At 39.5% G+C, this 22664-nt stretch overlaps 1 protein-coding gene across 3 annotated transcripts; it reads right to left on the bottom strand.

Annotated features, from left to right (window-relative positions):
• Nucleotides 1–220: 220 nt before the first annotated feature.
• On the bottom strand, nt 221–22586 carry WBP4 (WW domain binding protein 4). Of its 3 annotated transcripts, NM_001075251.1 has the most exons (10): nt 22437–22586; nt 21430–21502; nt 18970–19032; nt 18757–18880; nt 16887–17054; nt 15755–15801; nt 15220–15295; nt 12343–12548; nt 8145–8362; nt 221–591 (listed from the first exon to the last, which is right to left on the bottom strand). In NM_001075251.1, coding segments are annotated over exons 1-10 (1188 nt in total). In that variant the 5' UTR covers nt 22439–22586; the 3' UTR covers nt 221–380. The 3 variants fall into 3 exon arrangements, with proteins under 3 accessions (NP_001068719.1, XP_059747964.1, XP_024855558.1); XM_059891981.1 differs by lacking the exons at nt 21430–21502; nt 22437–22586 and adding an exon at nt 19396–21419; XM_024999790.2 differs by lacking the exons at nt 21430–21502; nt 22437–22586 and adding an exon at nt 20250–21419.
• Nucleotides 22587–22664: the final 78 nt, after the last annotated feature.

Here is a 22664-nt window from a genome sequence, read left to right as displayed (position 1 = left end):
TGGTATAATTCTTATTTCTTGGATAATATCAGTATGCAAAGGTAATTCATTTTCAGTGCAGTACAAGTGTGTTCATAAGAGGAAGAATGGGATAAACGTTTTAAATAACAGATACATAGCATCTTATATTATGACATAATTACTAGTTTTTAGACACTGAAGATAATACACTGTATTACAATGCAATGTGGTAGGCTTCCATTTTAGGAACAAAAATCAATTTCACATGAAAAAAGATTTATTTTAAATTCACATAAAATACATTCAGAGTAAGTCTAAATTTTTATCACTTAAATAATGTAAAACAAACACAGAGGAGCTTTTACAGATGTACAGTCTCTATTATGTCCAAAAAACACACATTAAAAGCTTTCTTATAATTATTGATCATCACCTCGTTGCCTTAAATTTCTAGACTTTCCATTTTCAATTCTTCTCTTTTTGAAGACTGGGGCCACTCCATCTGCCACGACTCCAAGAGAAGTGACTGTTTTTTCTTTAAAAACCAGTTGGGGTTCCCCAGCAGCATCAGCCTCTGAAGTTGATACATATTCATTTTCAGCACTTGGAAGCTCCAAATCTACCTCCTCACTGGAATAGAAAGAAAAAAAATAAAACCACTATTTGACAGTGTAAAACAAACTTTTACATAATATATGAGTCCACCAAAACCTCAAGGTCATCTTTCTAATGATAATACTGGAAATTAGAAGCTGGTCATTTTGGAGAAGGTGATTATTTTAAAATACTGATTTTATAATATTACTTAAGATACTGAGCATCCATATAGGTGGACACACAAGGAAAAATCCCTTCTATTCTTTCGTTCCTACTGGGTATATCATTGAAGGAAACGTTTGTACTTATATATGAGAATATATGGAGAAGGCAATGGCAACCCACTCTAGTACTCTTGCCTGGCAAATCCCATGGACGGAGGAGCCTGGTGGGCTGCAGTCCATGGGGTCACTAGGAGTCGGACACGACTGAGCGACTTCACTTTCACTTTTCACTTTCATGCACTGGAGAAGGAAATGGCAACCCACTCCAGTGTTCTTGCCTGGAGAATCCCAGGGACAGGGGAGCCTGGTGGGCTGCCGTCTATGGGGTCGCACAGAGTCGGACACAACTGAAGTAACTTAGCAGTATGAGAACATATATAAATGAGAGTGTCTATGAAAAGGGATTTTGTGATGGACTGAGAATTCTGAAGGCTTTCACAGCACACGATGAAAACCATGGAATCTCAATGTCCTGGTGTAGTAGGACTATCTACTTGGCTGTTATAATTAATCAGATGACTAGTCCAGAGATCATTACCCGATTAATATGAGCCTATCATAGACTCTACCCTCAACATAGTCAACCGGTCTCTGAAAGAGCATTAAGTCACACCATAGCCATTCATGCCACCCATGAGCTTTTTGAACATGGACCAGGAAGACCATTATATTTACCTCTCTAGTGGCTAAGCATATAAAACTTGTTGGGAACCATACACTGTCCTACTCAGAGAAAGGAGTTCTGTAGAGATAAGAGAATAAGGCCTGCAAAGAAAAGCAGGATGGGAGACGGAAAATCCTGCCAATGTTTCAGGCCTGGTTCCAGTCATCTGTGAGGCCCAGCCCCATTCCTGCCTCTCCTGTGGCTTGTAGGAAGAACCTTTCTGGGAATTTTTGAATAATAACCTTCTTCCTTTCTTTTTTCTTGTGAGGATGTTAGTTCCCCAACCAGGGGTTGAACCCAGGCTCCCTGCAGTGGAATTTTGGAATCTCTAACCACTGGACTGCCAGGGAACTTTCATTAACCTCTTCTTAAAATTTAAAGTAACTCAAGTTTTTCACTTGAAACCAAAAGATTATCTGGTCAGCATGAAACGAAGAGTGATGACAGGAGAGAAAAAGGAATAAAAAGGTAAAGGGATGATTTAAATGTTAGAAGTCTCAGATATCAAGAGTTGAGAACTCCCCATCTAAGAACAGTGAAGATTAGTAAAGATCACACCCCCCCAATCTCAGAAGAACCCGTGTAATGTAGTCATTCATCTTGATCCTTGGAAACAGAGGAAAACCTTTCCCAGGGGCCAGGAGAAGTCTGAAAGGTAATGGTAGATCTAGAGTAGTAGTCTTTTTTTTTTTTGGCCACACATTTGGGATCCTTTGTTCCTTGACCAGGAACTGAGCCGGCATCCCCAGCACTGGAAGCACGGAGGCCTACACTGGAGCGTTAGGCAAGTTCCTCAAGTAGTAGTCCTTACAGGAGCATCCTACTGAATGTACACTACAAACCAGACTATGCACTAGGCACCTAGAGTAGAATAATTCCATTTTGGCTTTTCTAGTGTCTTTTTTAGTACTAGAACGCCTTAAATTTTCTTTTTTCCCCCCTCTTTTGGAAACGACCTCTTTCTTCCTCTCTGAGTTTTGAGCTTAATTCAGGTCATGTCCTGTCAGAATTCACAGTGGTTAGCTCAGGAGTGGGAACTGGGTATCTGATCAAAGCTAAACAGGGCCACTTTGGGAACTGGTAAAGCAGCACTTCTTTATCGCTGGAATCTTTGTCAGTATGAGATAAGTCGAGAGCTTTGCTACCGAGGGGGGAGACCTTGCCTGAGAAAGGCAGGCAACTCAGAGGAAAGTGGAGACAAAAGTCAGAGGCCTTCACAGTGATTTCTCATCAACTATGGCTCTTGATAACTGCAGAGACATAATTTCTATGTGTTTGCTTAGAATTTAAATTTAATATATGCTCTTCCATTCAATTATCTGAAAAGTACATGTTAACAAGTTTGTTTCCCTCTCACATAGACTGTGCAGAGAGGTCCATGGTGACAGTACTGAGAGATCCTTTCATGGTCCATTCTATATACACATAGATAAGCTCACAGGCTTAAAGGGGTCTCTAAGCACTGTAATAATTTTAAAAACTGAAATAGGAAGCTTGCTAGGACTGCAAAAAACAACATAAAAGAAAATATGTAAATACAAAGAATATAAGAACAAAGAAAATTTCAAATCTGTAATGTATAGTTCAAAACTAGAAAAAGCAAAACGTGACAAAGAAGCTATCTCAATAGATCCTGATGTTATATAACATTTCCTCAGAATCTGACGAGGGGATGCAGGAAACAGGTGTGCTTACTGGAATAGGTCTTAAATCTGATTTGTTCTGAATACAGATGCCTTCCAAACTTTTCTTTACTGTATTAAACATATATGACAAATGCAACTTTTATTGGCTTTTCCTACTTCACTATTTTCCCTTAGATTGCCAACAATGGTGCTTTCCAAGAAGGCTAGCAGCCCCTGAAGTTGATGGGGTATTCATTCTTGGCTTTTCATTATTTTTACAGAGGCTGAGGCTTAGAGAGAAGTTAAATAACTTGGTCAACCAAACCACTACAGCAGTAATATTACCTGGATTAAAACCCAGGCCAGGGACTTCCCTGGCAGTCCAGTGGCTAAGACTCTGTGTTCCCAATGCAGGGGAGCCAGGCTCAATCCTTGGTTGGGGAACTGGACCCCAAGTGCTGCAACTAAGAATTCACACGCTTCATTAATCTGCATGCCACAACTAAAGGTCCTGCACGCCACAATGAAGACCTGGCACAGCCAAATAAATATTTAAAAAACAAACAAACAAAAAACCTAGGCCTGTGTTGATCTAAAACCTATATCCCTTCCCCTAGACTCCTCTGCTTCCAGGTGAAAGTAAAATATTCCATTAGCCAAGCAAAGAAAGATTTGAGAAATGAAGGGTTTGAGGGCTGGACAAATGAATCTCTATCCAAGAAAGTCTATGACAGACTCACTTATTTCACCATCTTGGTGTTTTGTGTTGTATTTTGATAAAGTGATCAAATCGTAGTATTACTTCCTAACTAGGATTATGGGAGAGAGAAAATAAAGAATGAGTCTGTTTCTGAAATCATGGTCCTAGGAAATTCCTAAGTGGAAGCTAACAGAAGTGGCAATGAAGTAGGGAATAAACCCTTGTGACATAATCAGAGGAAAAGATGTTTGAAAGAAAGGAAAGAGACTATAAATAAAATATATTACAGAGAATATATCTTCCTTTCAAATAAGTTCAAAAGTAATTACATAAGCACTTCCTAAAAACCATAGTCATTTCCAAATTAAAAATGCAAACATTGTAAAGGTTATAGTATCTGAACACAATGTAATAAAGGTGAAAAAACAAACCAACCTACTTAAGAGTTTGAAAAATAAGTCCTTTTGGAAAACCACCAAGTCAAAAAAGTAAGCAAACACATGATATTAAACTGTTTCAAAAACAATGAAATCAAGAAAGCATCTTTCAAAGTTTATGTGATATATGGACAGAAATACTAAGACACAGTGTGTCAGTGTTTAGACACTATTGTGTCTATATTAAGACACAATACTGTCTTAATCAATTTCAGTAAGAACTAAGAACAGACCCCTTCCTCACCCCGTCAACAGTCTTAAGTGTTCACCTGAATAAAGAACAAACACAAAGAAACTTAAGAGGAGTCAGAGGAAGAAAATTACAGAGGTAGAAATGAAGCAGCAGAAAAATCCATTAATAAATGGATATGTAATTCAATAGACAATTAAAAATAAGAGCTGTTTCAATAAGGAAAAACATTTAAAAAACCTTTAGTGGAGACCCCAGTCTCCATCCCCACAAAATGATCAACTATTAGACAGCTATCCTTGAAGAAAAACTGCTTGAGTCCATTTAGGAAACTTAAGCAACATAATGGGATGAAACACCATGAGAATAATTGCAAAAGAAGAGAAGAAACACAACTTCCCTTTGTTTGCATCCTCCCATTCCCCAGGCCGACAACGCTCAGAGACAAGAGGAAACCTCCCAGCTGGAAAGAGTTCCCCTCACCAAGAAAAGACGACAGGGATAAGCCCAGCTGATGCAATCTTTTGGGCCACGTCCTGCTTAGGTTTCATCCCAGCCACGGCAGTGAAGCTGGGACCTACAGAGATGGATAGGAAAAGGGAAAAAAGCCCGGGACTACAGAGAGCAGCCAAGGAGTGGCAGTGACTGCGGCCCACAGTGGCCTGTGCTACGGACAAACAAGCCGCTTCTGCCGCTGCAGAAAGCACCAAGAGGCCTCACAGCTGCTGCGGGCGCCCCAGATTTCAGCAGGTACCTTGGTGCACAGCTATTCGTGCTCGCGGATGCCAGCTGCCTCCGTCCCTCTGCCCTCCTTGCTGCAGTCAGCTCAGGGTGCTGTGCAAGATGGCAGCCTGGACTGCCCTCCCACGGCTGACGCCACGGCTGCTGGCATGCTGGAGGTGAGCTCCTCCAGTGGTGTGCTTGCACGCTGCTGTCCTGCCACCCATCATCACCAGCCTCCACTGCCCAGAGGGGAGCAATGAACACAGGAGATGATGCCAACAGTCCGGGTCTCTGCAGTTGCTGGTTGTGGGCCTGAATCAGGTCCTGTCTTCTCTGTCGCTGGCCTGCACAACCCTGCTGTGCTGTTCAGGAACCATCCCTGTGGCAGCACACAGGCATTCCCCCAGCCTGACCCGACACCATCCTCCACCACAGTGTCTATACTCACGGGGAGATTGTGCAGCCATGAGGAAGCACCCCAACAGCCAGGGTCCCTGAAGCTGCCAGTGAACCTGTAGCTGACCCTGGCCCTTGCTGCCTGCCTGCCCACACCACACACAGGCATCTCAGCTGGCCCTGCAGCCGAGTCTCTGTACCCTGCCAGAGCCAGCCACCACCACTGCCTGTCCCGGCCGCTGGCTGCTGAACCTGGAAGTGCTCCTGAAGACCCCAACAGCCCCTGGGGAAGCCCTGCAGTGTCTGCTGAGGACCACATAGCCGTGGGATCCTAGTGACTGGAGTTAAAGTGGTGACACACCCCCTGGATCCAGGGCTGCCACACGCCCCTGTGTTTGGTGCCCTGAACCACTAGACAAATCCCATGGACAGATGAGCCTGGCAGGTTATAGTCCACAGAGTCCCAGAGAGTCAGACATGACTGAGTGACTGAGCTCACAAACACCTATTATGTGCCCGTCACTGTTTTTAGTCCTGGGGTTGCAAGCATGAGACTTACAGACAAAAGCTGGATAGAAAAGCCTACAAAATGCCATGAGTAAAAAAAGTAAAAGTGAACAATATTTTTTTGATGAAAATATGAAATACTGAAAACAATATTGTTGCCATAATTTATTTGTAATATTTATATAAATTCTATACTTGTTGAACACTTGCAAATGACTAACTAGGAAAAAATAGGAAGAGACTACTTAAAAAATTTGGAAAAAAAATATAGGGATAAACCATGAGATATCAATATGCATCATATAAAAGGATATATTAAATCACAGTAATTAAATCTTTATGGTACTGTCACAAAGACAGATGGATTAATGGAACAATAGGTAGTCAGAAGCAAATTGGTAAATTTAAGAGTTAAACACAGATTAAAAAAAGGCCACTTAAGAATGGGGAAGAATGAAAAAAAAAAGGCGGGGGGAAGAATGGTACTGGCAGAATTGGTTTGCCAGGGAAGGTAAACAATTATTTTAGAATCTTATCTCATACAATGTTTCAAAATTATTAAAGATGGATTAAATAATTACACAAAAAAGAAGTAAGGCCATACAAATCAGGAGGAAATATAAGTATAAACTTGACTTTTAAATGAAAATGGGTAATAGCAATAAAACCGATCACAAAGGAAAAGAAAAGAAATCAACTAGTTAAACATTACAAAATCCGACACATCTAAAACCATTCTAAGCACAATTAAAAGTCAAACTACAAATTCTTCTACTAATAAATGGTTAGCTTCTGCACTACATAGAAATCTTATGCAAGTAAGGAAAGACTAATACCTTAACAGAAAAATTTGCAAAGCATATGAACAGACAATTCACAGAAGAGTAAATACAAAACACTAATAAATACAGGCATATGGAAAAAAAGTTTCAACCTCACCAGTAAATCTACTTAGGAAGTCAGACACAATCTATCACCTGTTAAACTGGTTGATGTTAAGAAAAATGGCTTTTCAGTAAACTTATCACAGGGAAAACAAGATACTCAAATTTTAAGAAATCTCAACTTTAAAGTATAGGTGATGTTGGTACAGGAAGACCATTCTCCTATTGTAAATCACTTAAGAGCCCAAGTAATTAATGCAGTCTATTATTTCTGCAACTTCAATATACATAGTCGATATACTTTGGTCCCTGGCACTATGCAGCATTAAATACATATTTCCTAATATTTCATTAAATAACATAAATAAAACCTGAATATTAACTAAAGACACTTTAATAGTTCAGGTATATTCTGTATGCTATCACTAAGGAATCACTTCTCATCAGCACCGTATATAAAGTTGCCCAAAACTTGCACTCCTCCACCTTGTGAAAAAATATGACTTTTCCATCAAAGTACAGTTTAACAGTGAATAATTTCACTATAAAAGTATCCACAGCACTAGTGTTTTGGAGAAAAACCGTTTGATTCATACAGATACTTTTTTCCCACTCAAAGATATTTTTTAAGCATTTAAGAAACACCAGTGTGAGGAAGCGTGGGTGACGTTTTCCTTTCACTGTGTAAATGATCCAAAGACAATAAGTGATATGAACACATAAGCTAATCATGTAAACCAGGTAACATTTCTCCCATGACCTTGTTTAGCTGATAAAACCATTCTGCTTTATGAATAAAAACCTAAAACCTTGGGTGAAGTGTCATAAGCCATTTTCAATACATTAACAAAACAAGGGCTGTTTTCTTGCCTTTAGATAGATTCCATGAAGCATGCACTACATATGCAGACATTTGCTTCTCTGATAGAATAACCATGGTGAGTGTGAAAATACTCATATGTATATGGCATGTTAGTATGGTCAAGAGAAACGTCATGTCTTTGTAAGAATGAAAACAATGCTTAGTTTTACTTTAAAAAATAAACATTAGTTTACATTTTAAAATATTTAGAGAGAATAAAACCACTCTAGAAATGAAATGAGCTACACTTTTTAATGAGCACCGTATTCCTGAAATTAAGTACTACAATTACAGAAGTACTGGGACATAAAATACTTATAATAATATGGGACAGGATTAAGTTATAATTGTTGGATTAAGTTTCAGGTACTTACTGGGACTCAACTTCTGGTTTAATTTCCTGCCATTCTCCATATGGGTTTGGCTTTTTATGAGCTTTGGGTTTTTCTTCATTTGAACCTGATGAACTCTTCCCTTGGGTATTTTTTTCTTTGGGTTTTTCTTCACTTGGACCTGATGAATTCTTCCCTTGGGTATTTTTTTCTTTCTGTGTTTCTGGTTCAGTTCTTTTATTACTATTTTTATTTTTTTCCTGGAATGTCAAAGTCAAGAAATATTAGTAACAAACCTCAAAGAAAACTGCCAGGACCCAAAATTTCTTTAATATAGTCTTGCTACTGATCTATAAATAATAATGCATTAAAACAATAGTTCAAATTTGCACGTAACACAACAAATGAACATGAAAGGACTTCTTTAATGCTTGATTAGGTTTTTCATTATGTCTAAAATGCTAACATACCATGGCCAAGGCTGTTGAAATATACCATGACCCCTCTACCTGTTCGACACTTAAGAGACATACACAGACCTTATTTATCCTCTCTCCTCCACTTCACTGCTTTCTCTCCTTCCTCACATGTCCCACAGTGACCTTCCTTTATACTGCGCCCCTTCTGAATTTAATGCCATGTCACTGGACCCTTCTATACCCATTACCTACGTAAAGAACTTCTGGTGGCTCAGATGGTAAAGAATCTGCTGGCAATGCAGGAGACTCGGGTTTGATCCCTGGGTTGGGAAGATCCCCTGGAAAAGGGAATGGCTACTCACTCCAGTATTCTTGCCTGGAGAATTCCACGATCAGAAGAGGCTGGTTGGCTACAGTCCATGGGGTTGCAAAGAGTTGGGCACGACTGAATGACTAACACTCAGCCAATTAAAGTTAACTGAAATCCATCTGCACGTTGAGGACACTGCCAGAAATTTACTGGCCTATACAACTGGTAATGACATGAAATTAGGAAAAGACACATCCCTGAAGGAGAAGCAGCTTCTGCAGAGCCCCTGGGGAGAGCTGGTGCTTTTACGGCACCCCTTCAACTGGGATAATAAAGCCCTGTGGCTCGGTTTAGCCGCTCTGCAAACTGTACTACCACGGGTGGCAGTCCTGGGACTCTGTTTTGTTTGCAATCCTTTGAATGGATGTTAACACATTATCTTATGCTGCTGCTATCACAGAACCAGGACACAGCATCAGCTTTCTCTAGCAATCATGACTGCTTCCAGACCATGTCATTTTTAAAATAAACATTTTTACTAAGGACGTGAAACTTTTTACTTTGCAATAAACGCCTCCTCTGAGACCTGTACCACCTTCTATACAGTTGTCCTCCAAACTTGGTGATCTAATGACCTCTGGCCACTACTCCATGGAAGTGGTGACACTGGTTAACTCAGGCAACACGTTCTCTCTATTCAAACTCTTGTGGTCATCCTAGAGCTGAAAAATTCCCGACCCTCAGTTTTGTGATGCACAAAACCATTGACTTTGGCCTTCACTATATTTCAGTGACCTAGTAAGGTATTTTCCTCACATGTGGCACCTGGTGCATAGGTAGTAGTCAAATATTAAATCCTCACAATTCTGTTCCTGTTAATTTGAATTAGGTCATCACTCAGAAATTCCCCACTTGTGAAATCTTTTTTTTCTTTTTGCTGAATAACATTTCCTTCAAAAATATGCTTTATTCATGATTTTTCTACACTTGATTTTAAAATTCAACAATAATTTGTGAAATCTTACAAATCCAACACAATGTTACTCCGCTGGCTTCCTGGCTCCCTTACTTCTATACTTCCTGTTCAACCTTGCTGCTATCTCTGCTACCTTAATTTCCTGTGCTCTGAGTCTGCTGGTCTCATCTAGACTTCATATTCTTCATTATCAGGCCCCAGCCCACAGAGAATCACTTCACAGACATTCCTTTGCTATCTCCCTTAAATATCTTTGTCCCTATGCCTGTCTATTGTAAAAGATCTAAAAATCTCCAACCTAAAAATCTATCCAACCATCGGTCTGTCAAGTGTTACCACAAAAAGAATCACACAACATACAAACTGATTAGCCTTCAGAATTTATGATATCCAATTTCAGCAGAGACTGTAACACACTGCTAAGTAATGTGCCTCCAGTTATTTCTTCTCCTGGTCCCTTTAGTGATTATTCAAAATAAATATACAGCTCCACAGGGCTGAATTAATCACTGTATATTCATAACATGGAATACTATTCACCCATTATTCCAGTGGATGAAGACTTAATGATGTTTTCTGTGACAGATTAAATTGCAAAGTGATAATAAAACCTTATTACAGTATGACTCCATATTTTGCTTAAAGCAATGTTCAAATCTGAATATAGAAATATTATAGACCAGTAACACCAAGGTGTTTACTGATTTCTCTGGCAAGTGGCCGGATACTTTGAAATATTTTGTTTGCTTGGAGTTAATAATTCTGTCCCAAATTGGATGCTGGGTTACCTATAAACACTGAGATATGTGTTACACAAAAAGCGTTGCTGCTGCTCTTTTACAAACTGGATACGTTCTTCACCCTAAGTTCCACCAAGATTTATGGGGTGGGTAGAGAAGTTGCAGGCAAAGACAAGACCCTAGGGAAGGCTGCAAGCGCCCTCTCTCCAGCATCCTGGATATTCATTCACCTCTCAGGCCAGTACTCAACCATGGATCAATGTTATGTATCTTGTCCACTTTGGCATCCAGGCTCCTGACTGTTCCTAGAAAGGTCACAAAAGCAGGAGGACTAGCAATACTACTGTGTATGAGTGTGCTCAGTGGTGTCTGAGACCCCATGGACTGCAGCCCGCCAGGCTCCTCTGTCCATGGGATTTCCCAGGCAAGAGTACTAGAGTGAGTAGCCATGCCCTGCTCCAGGGGATCTTCCCAACCCAGGGATCAAACCCAAGTCTCTTGCATCTCCTGCAAGAGACTGCATTGGCAGGCGGATTCTTTACGTGCTGTGCCACTGGGGAAGTCCAGCAATACTATTAACACTATTAAAATGTTGGTTTTACTTTCCCACCACGGCTGGGCACTCAGCACCACCACCTGTCAATCCTCTTTCTTGGTTCATTTCCTCTCCCAACCTGGCTCAGGGATTATTTGAGTCTGTTAATGTTGTCAAGCTCCCCAAAGTTCCTCTCAGCAAACAATCTTGATTTCTTTACACATGAGTAAGCTGAGGCTAAAAGGCATGACTTCTTCCCTGACAGCAACTCATCTACAGTCAAGCCTTATAGAAAATGAAAGCCTGACCTTTCCACAGAGAATGAGTAACCTATTCACTTGCCCCTGTTGGTATTCTTTTGGAGTTCCTCTTAAGGAAAACATCACCACTACAGACCTCTCACAATTAAAAGTCAGTATGTAGCCACCATCCTATCATTTAATTTCTACTTTTCATTTCATACCCCCCCACACACACACTGTGCACCACTTTCCATCCTCTTGTAACCTGAGTTTTACCTCCTGAAACTCTGGTCTAACCACTAAAAGGATATCAAGGACTTCCTGTCTGCAAAATTCAAAGGACATTTTTTCTTTTCTAGACCAAGTTAGCCCTTGATGCTCTCTACTCCAGGGCTTCCCCAGTGGCTCAGTGGTAAAGAATCCGCCTGCAACGCAGGAGCCGCAGGTCCAGTCCCTGGTTACCTAAACCGAACTACTGAACCGCTCTAGTTTTCTTCCCTGGAGAATCCCATGGACAGAGGAGCCTGGAGGGCTACAGTCCACAGGGTCACAAAGAGTCGGAAACGACTGAAGCGACTTGGCATGCACGCTCTCTACTCCATTGGCTTCTGGGATATTGGATTCTTCTGCTTCTCTGCATACCTTTCTAATCATTCTTTCCTCATTCTGCTTTGTGGGCTTCTCTCTCACTTGAAGTTAAATGTTTCCCAAAGTAATTTTTCTAGGTTACTTCATCTGTTCTAAGACTTAAATTACTACTAGTATTTTGATGATACTCAAGTTGACATTTCTAGCCTTAGACATTCATCCATGCATGTTCAGACAGCTCTCTGGATGTTACAGAGGCAGCTCAAACTTAGGAGGTCTAAAAATCAATTTACTATCTTGCTGGTATCATTTATCCAGGTGCCAAAAGTCATGCATATCTTGGTTTTATTTCCACCTTCTACCAGAAAGCTGAAGAGTCTATAGATCTTTTTATAAACTAACAAACTGTTGTAAAGAACCAAGAACCTACCTTAAACTTTATTATTAGCTTCTGTGTTTCTGTTGGGATCTCTTCTTTTTTCTTCTCCTTTCCTGCCTCCTGTTCGCCATCAGACTCACCATGTGAATCTGATGATTTGGACTCTTCTAAGGTGCCAAGTGACTTTTCATTGACTTTACTAGAAGGCAGATCACCGGAGTGTGGAATGAAATCATCAGGTTTTTCCCATCTGGATTCTATTCAACACATTTTAACAGTCATCTTATTTAGTTACCAATTCTATTTAAAAGTAATTTCCAATATAATGTTTCCTACCACTTGCAAGATATTAAGTGACAACACTGCATCTGTTTCACACCATCACTTGATCAAGAAGATAATAAGCATTCTCAAAGATTTTGCTATTAGCTTTCAGAAATTAAATTCAAGCAATCTGGGTTCACTAGATGTTCACTAGATCAACTACAGCCCCAATGGAAAGAGACCTAAAAACTGGGTAATACATTCTGAGGACTCAAAATTTAACCACCACCAATTTCAGGAAACGTGGTAATGGACACACAGGAGATTTTCTGAAATTTACTTATTACAAAATTTCCCTGGGATCTTCACAAAGTGAAATAATATGGCAAGGATCTGAATAAATAAGTCATTTTATCGTAAGAAAAGAAAAAACCCTCAGTTGAACTATACTGCCACCCAGTGGTTTCTTGGGCTTTTAGTAAAATGACAGCAGCTCTTATTATCTTGCAGTTATTCTCTATTTTCAGTTTAATAAAAGTGACTCTAAAATTTATTGTTCAACTGGGAAAGTTTTTTTTTTTTTGAATCAAAAGTAGGTAGTTTATTTTAGTGAGAGTAACTGGCAGCAAAAACCAAGCCAAGAGAGGGTGGTATGATCATGCACGTGTGGTTAAACAACAGATGGCTAATATAAAAAATAACAACTAAAAACCCGAAAATATTCCACTTGGTTGAGTTTTCAGTAAAATCATGTGGTTGAGAGAATACCCTAGTTGGTGTTGCACTAACTGTAGGGCTGCCACATAAGGAGTTTGAGTTCCAGTGCTGTCTGGAGGAAGCCAAGGTGGGGATGTGGTCTTCTCAGCCTGCTGGTGAAGCCATCTGCAAAATTTTCTGAGACTTGGGTTGTAACCTTTCAGATGTAAAGACCTGATCTAGACTTGACCTGTAGCCCCTCTCTTTTAACTATTGTCATACCTTCCTGACTGACCCTTTGAACTTCTCTGTTTAGCCTCCTACAGGATTCTGTGTAGAAACTGGCAACTCAGTAAATGTCTGAGAATTGAGGTGGTTTTTATTCAGTCATTGCTATTGCTATTGCTAAGTCACTTCAGTAGTGTCCGACTCTGTGCGACCCCATAGACGGCAGCCCACCAGGCTTCCCCGTCCCTGGGATTCTCCAGGCAAGAACACTGGAGTGGGTTACCATTTCCTTCTCCAATGCATGAAAGTGAAAAGTGAAAGTGAAGTCGCTCAGCCGTGTCCGACCCTCAGCGACCCCATGGACTGCAGCCTACCAGGCTCCTCCATCCATGGGATTTTCCAGGCAAGAGTACTGGAGTGGGGTGCCATTGCCTTCTCCTTCAAGTGGGAAAGTTTTAAGAGTAAAAGGGGCTCTATTCATAATCACATTGGTAGTTTTAAGAGTAAAAGGGGCTCTATTAATAATCACATTGGTCCAGTCCCTTATTAACTGCAGGGAACTTTCTAGCACTAATGAAAAACATTACTTTTCCTTGCCTCTATTTCACACAAGTAACAAAAGAGCTTTCATGAAAAATTTGTTAAACATCTAATATGTACTAGGCACTGTTTGGCGAACCTTACAGACACATGACCATCATGACCTCACAGAGTACACGATCGACTCTACTTAAGAGCAACTGTAGGTTCAGTGACTTGCCCACAATCACAGAGCTAGTAAGGGAGGATGCCCAAAATCACAGAGCTAGGAAGGGAAGAAGGTGTGTGCTGAGCTCACTCAGATCTAGCCCCTGAGTTATAAGTTATTTTATGTCTATACAGATTTAGTGTATCAGGTTTACTGAGATAGAACCACGGTCATCATTGGGCAGACTGGGTATCTACTTGGAGATGAAAAGGGCCTGTTCCTCCTAAAAGACTTAATGTTATGTAGCAATCTTTGGATAGCAGGAATCAAAAAACAACAACAAAAACCATCTCAGAGTTACACCAATACTATAGCTATTTTGGTAAATTTAACTGTAGAAGAAATCAACTATAATTACTGCAGACTAGTTTTATGAAATTAGATAAAATCTTAATTTGAAAAACTTAAATAATTAGGGAATAATAATTACATGTTTTCTAAATATTTATGTAACTGAAAATTATTAAAGTAAAAGTGAAAATTAGACAGTCTTCACCGCTGCTAAAGTAGCTTCAGTTCTGTTTTTTGAAAAAGGAGAGGGCAAGTTGAATGAGGTGATCTTCCAAAGTAATGACTATATTTCTAAAATAATCATGATAAAACCAATCACAGTGGAGAAAGTAAAAATGAGTTTCGAAGTAGAATTTGTAATGCAGTGTCACTTGAGAATAATAATGTACAGCTCAGTATATTATAGAAACCTCTTTGCTTTTCCATTGTATTAATGCTTTTAAATTATAAAAAATAATACATTGGAGAAGGAAATGGCAACCCACGCCAGTGTTCTTGCCTAGAAAATCCTGTGGGGAGAGGAGCCTGGTGGGCTGCTGTCCATGGGGTCGCAAAGAGTCGGACACAACTGAAGCGACTTAGCAGCAGCAGCAGCAGCAGCATACTAAAATTCTCAAGTTCAGACAGTTCACCAGCAGACTAATGAACAGTGTCAGGTACAATTTTAGACAGTTTAAAAGATCATCAAAAGTACTACTTACCCCCTGTTTCTGTATTATAATAATAGGTATAGCCATCTTCACTTAACCCTTCTATCCACACAGTCTTCCCTGTTGCCTAATGGGAGGGAAAAAACCCAACATAAACTGAAGATGTGGTTATATATTAGATAACTAAGACAGTCAGCCAACCTTTCCTTTCCTATGGAAACCTGGGAATTGGTACTGATCATGGCCAGAAAGCTGATTTGTGTTAGTCATGAGCCACCTTTCATGAATGGAATATCTCACTTCTGAACATCTGGACAGTTCTTTGCAGACTGACTGGGATATGTAAATGGAAACTGACTGCAAATCAACTAATAACATTCGCCCTGCATAGACTTTTAGGGTAGACAACACTTTTCCACTTCCATCCACCCTTTTAACAAAAGGATTATAGAAAGAAAGGAGCAAAGTGCCTGGGGGGATTGGGAGGCTTATCTGCAACCAAATCCGATTAACTAAACCCAACAAAAATCCCAAACGCCAATCACTTTAAAGAATAAAGAAAATACTATTAATGTGCTTCAGTTACCTTTTTTAAGTTTCCTTGAAATCCTTCAGGTTTCTCCCACTGAGATGCTTAAAGCAAAATATACTGTATTTGTAAAATCTTTCCAAAATAATTTGGCAAATATTTACAATATATTCAACATGAATATTATGTGTCTGTGGTTTAAAACATAATTCAAAGATAAAAGAAACAACATACACCCTAGTAGTATTGTGCAGCATACATGTGAATGCTATGTAACCAAGAAGGGAGGACAGAATGAAGGATAAGAAGTTACTGGTGCTTCCACAAGAAGTATTAGAGCCAGGTAGGGCTCCCCTTAAAGACTTCTTAGAATTCAGGTTTGATAAATTTTGAAGGCATGAGAAGGCCTTCTGACATCTCAGGCCAGGGGAGAGTGAAAGATGGAATGAATGACTCAAGACAGAACTGAAATACACAGGAATGAAAAACAAGCATTAATAAGAGAAACAGTATATAAAGTAGGATGGTGAAGAAAGGCAGCAAGGAATAGGCTGCAGAAGGGGGAAAATGTAATTAATAAGTAATTACTATGTAAATTTAAGACAATATTTAGCATATAATTACGGTTCACTGCTGAACTACAACATGCACTTCACTAACAGCTCAGTGCAAACTCTCAAGAGATTATTACTGTTTCTGCGTAGTCAAAAATTGACTATGACTAGAGATCTTAATAATTTCCACAATATTGGTAGCCCAAGGTTCTTCTCCTCATTAACTCTCTAGTCTCATTTCCTACCTTCCCAACCATTCTTAACTTTTCTTCTACCCATTCCTTGAATATATGTACCATCCACCCTTTCTATTTCTTGTTCTCTACTTTCTCCATGTGAACACCCCTAAAAGTTAAAATATTTACAAAGTTTTAGCGGGAAAATATAAAGCTACATAGTTTATCTATATTTATAGTATACAAGGAACCCACTATTAAGTCTTTAGTGATGACCTTGAATCACTATGAAAAGGGTACATTTTTAAAGGGCACATAGATGTTTTTTTTTTTAACCATTGTGGCAAAAATGTAAAGTTAGTCTCTCACTGTTGAAGTGTTCTGATAATAACTGAAGTTCTAACACAAAATAAACTGTCAGTTATCATTTTCTACTGTCTTTATGTCTAAATGACGCACCTCCTGTGATAAGATCATAATAGTAATGGTGACCCTCCGAGGTTATGCCTTCTACCCATCTGCCCTTTGAAGGGTCTTTTTTCTTTTTCTTCTTTTCTTTCTGCTGATTTGATGCAGAGGTGGGTGGGACCGTGCTGGTTACTGGTGACACGCTTGGCTCTGAGATCTCTAGAGAAAGGTGAAGGAAGGGTGAAGTAGCTGATGTAAAGTTTTCCTTTCTGGTTTAATAATTTTATTCCAATCAAAAGCTTGACAAGATTCCTTTGGGAACCTGATACATTATTACAAAGCCTATATGGAAAACGAAACATGCAAGAATATAAGACTATCCAGGAGAACATCCCAAAATATATATATAAGTCAGACAAACGATAAATCTTTATAACAAATAAGACAGAGAGTTAATGTTCCTAACAAAGGTCCCTTACAAATCTAACTTTCTAACTCAAAAATGGGCAAAAAGTCAAAGGTAACTCAGAGAATTAACATTATCTTCACTAATAATCAAGGAAATGCAAATACATACAATTGTTTTTGCATTAGATCAACACTGAAATGAATGGCCAAACCCACTGTTAGTCTTATCCATCAGGTATTTACATGGGTGTAAAAAATAGGTAAGTTTTTACGGCTTTGCTTTTTTCCAAAGGAATAGTTATTTCCAACATCAGTTAATAAAATAATTTCTAGAAAAAGTGTAAATCAGCCCAACACTTGTGAAGACAGCTTAATTTCATCAATCAATTTATAAAACATTTGCACTGCAAATCTGCAGTCTCACTTCTTGAAATTGAGCCTACAGATATAAATTGTGACAACGTGCCTGCGTAAGGGCGCCCACTGAAATAGTCTTTCTAACTGCAAAAAACTCTAAGAATCCTAAATGTTAATCAGAAAGAGACTAATTACATAAACTATGGCATTTTAATACACACATATATACACATACACATATATACAATTCAGCCACCAGAAAGGACTGTGCCATTTGCAACAACATGGACGAACCCTAAACACATTATGCTAAGTGAAATAAGCCAGATACAGAAAGACAAATACCGTTATCACTTATATGCGGAATCTAGAAAAGTCAAACTTGTAAAAAACAGAGCAAACAGGGGTAGTTAACAGGGGATGGGGGGGAGAGGGATAAGACTGACGCTGTTTAAGGGTACAAATTTGCAGTAAGTAATAAATAACCCAGAAATCTACCTCACAGTTTGAATACAGACAATGATTATCATACAACTATGTAATATAAATACTACTAGAATGCAATCACATTACAATAAATCTATCACGCTAACGTACTGTAAACCTTAAATTTACATAATGTGTCTAACAGTAAATAAAAAAATTAAAAAGTAAAAAAAATAAATAAAAATCTACTTTCTAGTAGTAAAGTCAATTATCTGTCCACAAAAGGTTAATTCATTATAATTCAACTACATAAATAAACATGATTCATAGTTTTGATGGTATGGATAAAGTGAACTGGGGTTATAAGGCAAGGCCTATTTTTTAAATGAATAGATCCATTTAGCCAAAAAATTAGGATCCATAAAAAACTCAAGTGTCTCTGAAATGAACTACTGGCCTAAGAGCAAGGGCTAGGTAACCCCTAGCGTAATACAGTTGTTGTGAACGGAGGTACTGAAAGATGAAGCTTCAAAAGCAAAATGAAAAGTGCATAAGCAAAAGTCCCACAGTCTAAATAGGGCTGTGATACACAGCCTTATTGATACACAGCCCTAGTGATATACAAAGCACTAGGAGTACACCGAGCGTATAACTTCTCTATGGAAACGGTAAGAGCTCACTTAGTACGACCTGTGATGTTACTTTTAAAACATGCTGGCTGCTTTTTTACCTGACTCTAAGCCAAGCCTTTTCAAATCCTCCTGGTATGCTTTCAGGGCAGCTGCCTCCATTGCAGCAAACTCCTTTGATGCCTTTTCTTCTTCCTTTGCCTTTTCCAGGCTTTTCTGTTTAATCTATGTAAGACACATATAAAAGTGAATGCTAGATAAAGGGCTGATATTTACAGAGAAAAACCGGCAAAGAAAGAAACAAACTAGATTACCTCACTGATCCTCTTCGCCACATTTTCTTTGTGATTCTTTCCTCTTTCATGAAATTCAATGCTCTTGAAAGTTAGAAAAAAAAGACAAAATACAAAGGAAAACTACACATCATAATGTTCACAGCAAAGTAACAGTAAATAGGGAAATGGAACATAACAAAATTGAAGTACAACTGGCAGAAAAGATAAAATTAATGTTCATGCAAACTGGCCCTTTTAATCAAATGATGCTAAGGAACTAAACCACATTATTTATTATTATGCCCTCTGACAAGGTTTCCTTTGGTGCTTAAAATAAACTATGATGACCATATTAACAGAGAAGAATACAAGGTACCCTGGATGACTAATCTAGTGAACATGACTGTAATGAGGGCTCAAGCAAGACACAAAGCCAAAAGAGGAGTGGAAAAAAAAAACAAACACCTCACACTTCAAGAAACACCTCTTGGGGCTTCCCTGGTGGCTCAGTGGTGAAAAGCCTGCTTGCCAATGCAGAAGATGCGGGTTTGGGAAGATCCCACACGCTGAGGAGCAACTAAGTCAGCGCACCACAACTACTGAGCCTGTGCTCCGCAACAAGAGAAGACACTGCAATGAGAAGTCCACGTGAGGCAACGAGAGAAAGTCAGAGTGTAGCAACAAAGACCCGGCAAAGCCAAAAATAAATAAATAAACTAAATTAAAAAAACAACAAAAAACACCCGTCAACATAAAATGTCACAACCAATGAGTCTAGAATTTGTACTGCTCTATTTGCCACATTATGCTAAAAAAAAAGGAATAAACAATGACTCTCAACTTCTCCAAATTGAGAGAAAAGTAGGCATTAAAAAATGCCTTCTAAATTGTAAACAAATACTATTATACAATGTGGTAATAGTACAAAATGTAAAACTCCTATGCAGGGCAATCTAAAATTAGGATGCTGTAATAGAGAACAAAGGAGCTCCTTATACACTGACGAAAAAAGAGCATCCAGATATGCTGTCCAATTAAAAAAAATAAAACTGTGGTGAACGACAGTGTAAACAGTATGTTACCTTCTATGCACGTTGGAATCTACAGAAACATTTAGATACAGATATGGAAACACAGACAAGAAAATGAAAAGAGGGGTAACCTATGAGGAATGATGGTAACTGGATGGATGGGGACTGAGCTGATGAGTGAATATTATTACCTATTTAACAGCCAGGATGCTCTCTAAATTACAAATGTGTTGTATGAAATAACAAATTTCTGGTTAACTTTGCAAAGTTCTGTCAATCAATTCTTACCTAATGCACGTGCTGAGTTACTCTAAAGTACTGCTGTGAATTCCTCTTTAAAGTGTGACTTCGTAAAGCAAATATTCATCCTCTATTTTTCATATCTTGGTTTCCTAAAGTTGGTTTTACTATACAGAGAATATTAAAGGCCCAATCAAAAATAAAATTGTTTCTAGTTAAAGGTTAAATCAATGTGTATTAGCCATTCAAGGAAATGAAGAAAGACAACCCTAGAAAGAATTATTTTCTCTAGGTAACTCAAAAACTTCACTGAATTGCTTGCATACTTCAAGGAAGAGAGGCTATCGGTGATTTGTGTAGCTTTGAAAACTTGTGACTTTTTTTTTTTTTGGTAAGGATGGGCAAAATCAAACAAGACAGTCAAGAACTTTAGCAACTATTCAAAAAGAAATAAAAAAAGACAAAACTGAAAAATTCCTCAAACTCTTTGTAGATAATAATAAATGTCTACCAAAGAAACATAACACTGTTATAGATGATGTTATTATTCTTTTACCCATCCACCTCTACCAAGTAATAAGGATACAAATATACATCTAAAAATACCCTATCATTTATCTACTATGTACTGCATGAGATGGGGTAAAAAAAAAATCAATGGTGCCTTTCGTTTTATGTCTTAAAAGGTGAATTTGGACTAAAAGATATACTAATAATGTGCTTAAAGTTTGCTATGTTCATATTCCATGACAAAGATAATGATGTCTTTCAAATTTAAGCATTTAGAAATATAAAGCTCTACATCAAATATATTTAACTACCTATAGAGCAGAAATATACAAGAAAAACTACAATAACGTTTCTTTTTACACGTTAAGGACTTTCTGCTTTTACTTTTCTTTGTATACAATACTACAAACAGCACTGTCATAACCTAGGTGTTTCATAAACATGAATGTGATTACCCACTCAATGTCCAGTTCCTGAATGTGACTGAAGGGCCAGAGAGAAATAATTTGGCTTAGTACATAATCAAATTTGGGCTGATGATAAAGAAGGCTCACAACTTTCCTACAAGGAACGAAAACACAACAGAAATTTTTCGATGTTTTGAAAAATCAAGAGCAACGCATATGAAAGTACTTTGTAAGCTCTCAGTTGAGATCAACAAAGAACATCTCACATGAACACAGTATTAGGAGACTCTCTAATAGAGGAATCATCATACAGGCCTATTGTCCGCGATCCAACACTTGCAGTAATCACAGAATTTCTTTGGTTGTGACTTCCAGTAGTCTGCCCTGGAAAAGAAAAAACAAGTTTATTTAGAATCTAAAAAGGTAATGTTTGCATGATTTACATCTTCTTAGAGTCCGAAATGCAAGCTTCAGAATCTTGTTACACACAGCACTGTTACACACAGCATCCTGTTTTATTATTTAGCTGATTGAAAGCAGTCAACTGAAATTCTGTTGCCACTAGAGTAAAAAAGTCTGCAACGGATTTAAAACTCCCTTAAACAAAATAGCTTTTAAAAATGTATCATTTGTTATTGTCATCAGTGTTAAGAAATAAGGAACATGTTGGAGAAGATCATCCATTCCTTTCTGGCATTTTTGGAGGTGAGGTTACAGTAACGGATACTTGAAGAAACTCATAAAGTTCACGTTAAATCAAGTTATTTCCACTCAAATTACTAAACATAAGACGTCTCTGGTGGGAGACTGGCTCCTCCGAGACTATTAGTTAATACAGTTTGTTCTTGAGCCTCAAGGCAAGAGACAGTTGGAAAAGCCAACAGATCTCTCAGCTGGCAAGACCAAAAATTAAAGTCTTAAGCTAACCAGGGCTGGCCGCTTCTAGCAGGCGGAGGCGGCAGCGGTGGCCGCAGTTCAACCCTACGGTTTCACAACACCCCACGGTTCAAGCGCCACCAGAAAGAGGATGCTCGCGGCCCCCGACGGTGGAGGCGGCGGTAGCCCTCCGTCGCTCCACGGCAGCCGTCCTACCTGCAGGGGCCGCCAGGCTCCTTGCCGGAGCCCGCGCGTCCCCACCCTGGGACGGGAGAACCGGCTCCGCCGGTCCGCAGCCGGCCCGGAGCGAGTTAAGGGCGTCACGCCCCTGGCCGAGGGCGGGTGGGGGGGAGAGGGGCGGTGGCAGAGGGAGAGACCGGCGGGCGAAGGGCCGCCCGGGGAAACAAGACCTCGTTGTTTGAGAGCCTGAGACCCGACTCACATGACTGGACCAGGCGCTGCGCGGGCCGCCCCCGGCCCCGGCCGAGGCTCGCGCTCTCCGCGCGGGGAGAACCGGGCCCCAGCTCACCACGAGGCCCACCGCAGCCTCGGAGCGCGGGCGCCTCCCGCCGTCCCCGGGGCCCGCGTTCCGCCGCTCCCAACTACGGGTGCCCCGGCGACCCAATCCGCGTTCGCGCTCTCCTCCCCTGCGCTCCTCCTCGAGGGGCGG

Source organism: Bos taurus, chromosome 12, assembly GCF_002263795.3.
Source record: "Bos taurus isolate L1 Dominette 01449 registration number 42190680 breed Hereford chromosome 12, ARS-UCD2.0, whole genome shotgun sequence".
NCBI classification, from domain to species: domain Eukaryota; kingdom Metazoa; phylum Chordata; class Mammalia; order Artiodactyla; family Bovidae; genus Bos; species Bos taurus.
This window is presented reverse-complemented; position numbering and strand designations above follow the sequence as displayed.

Coding starts and splice junctions, on each gene's coding strand:
- WBP4 (NM_001075251.1), bottom strand. Junction 17,055..18,756: donor AAGGCTTGGCTTAGAGTCAG/GTAAAAAAGCAG, acceptor ACCTTTCTCTAG/AGATCTCAGAGCCAAGCGTG. Junction 592..8,144: donor AAACCAGAAGTTGAGTCCCA/GTAAGTACCTGA, acceptor TTTCTATTCCAG/TGAGGAGGTAGATTTGGAGC.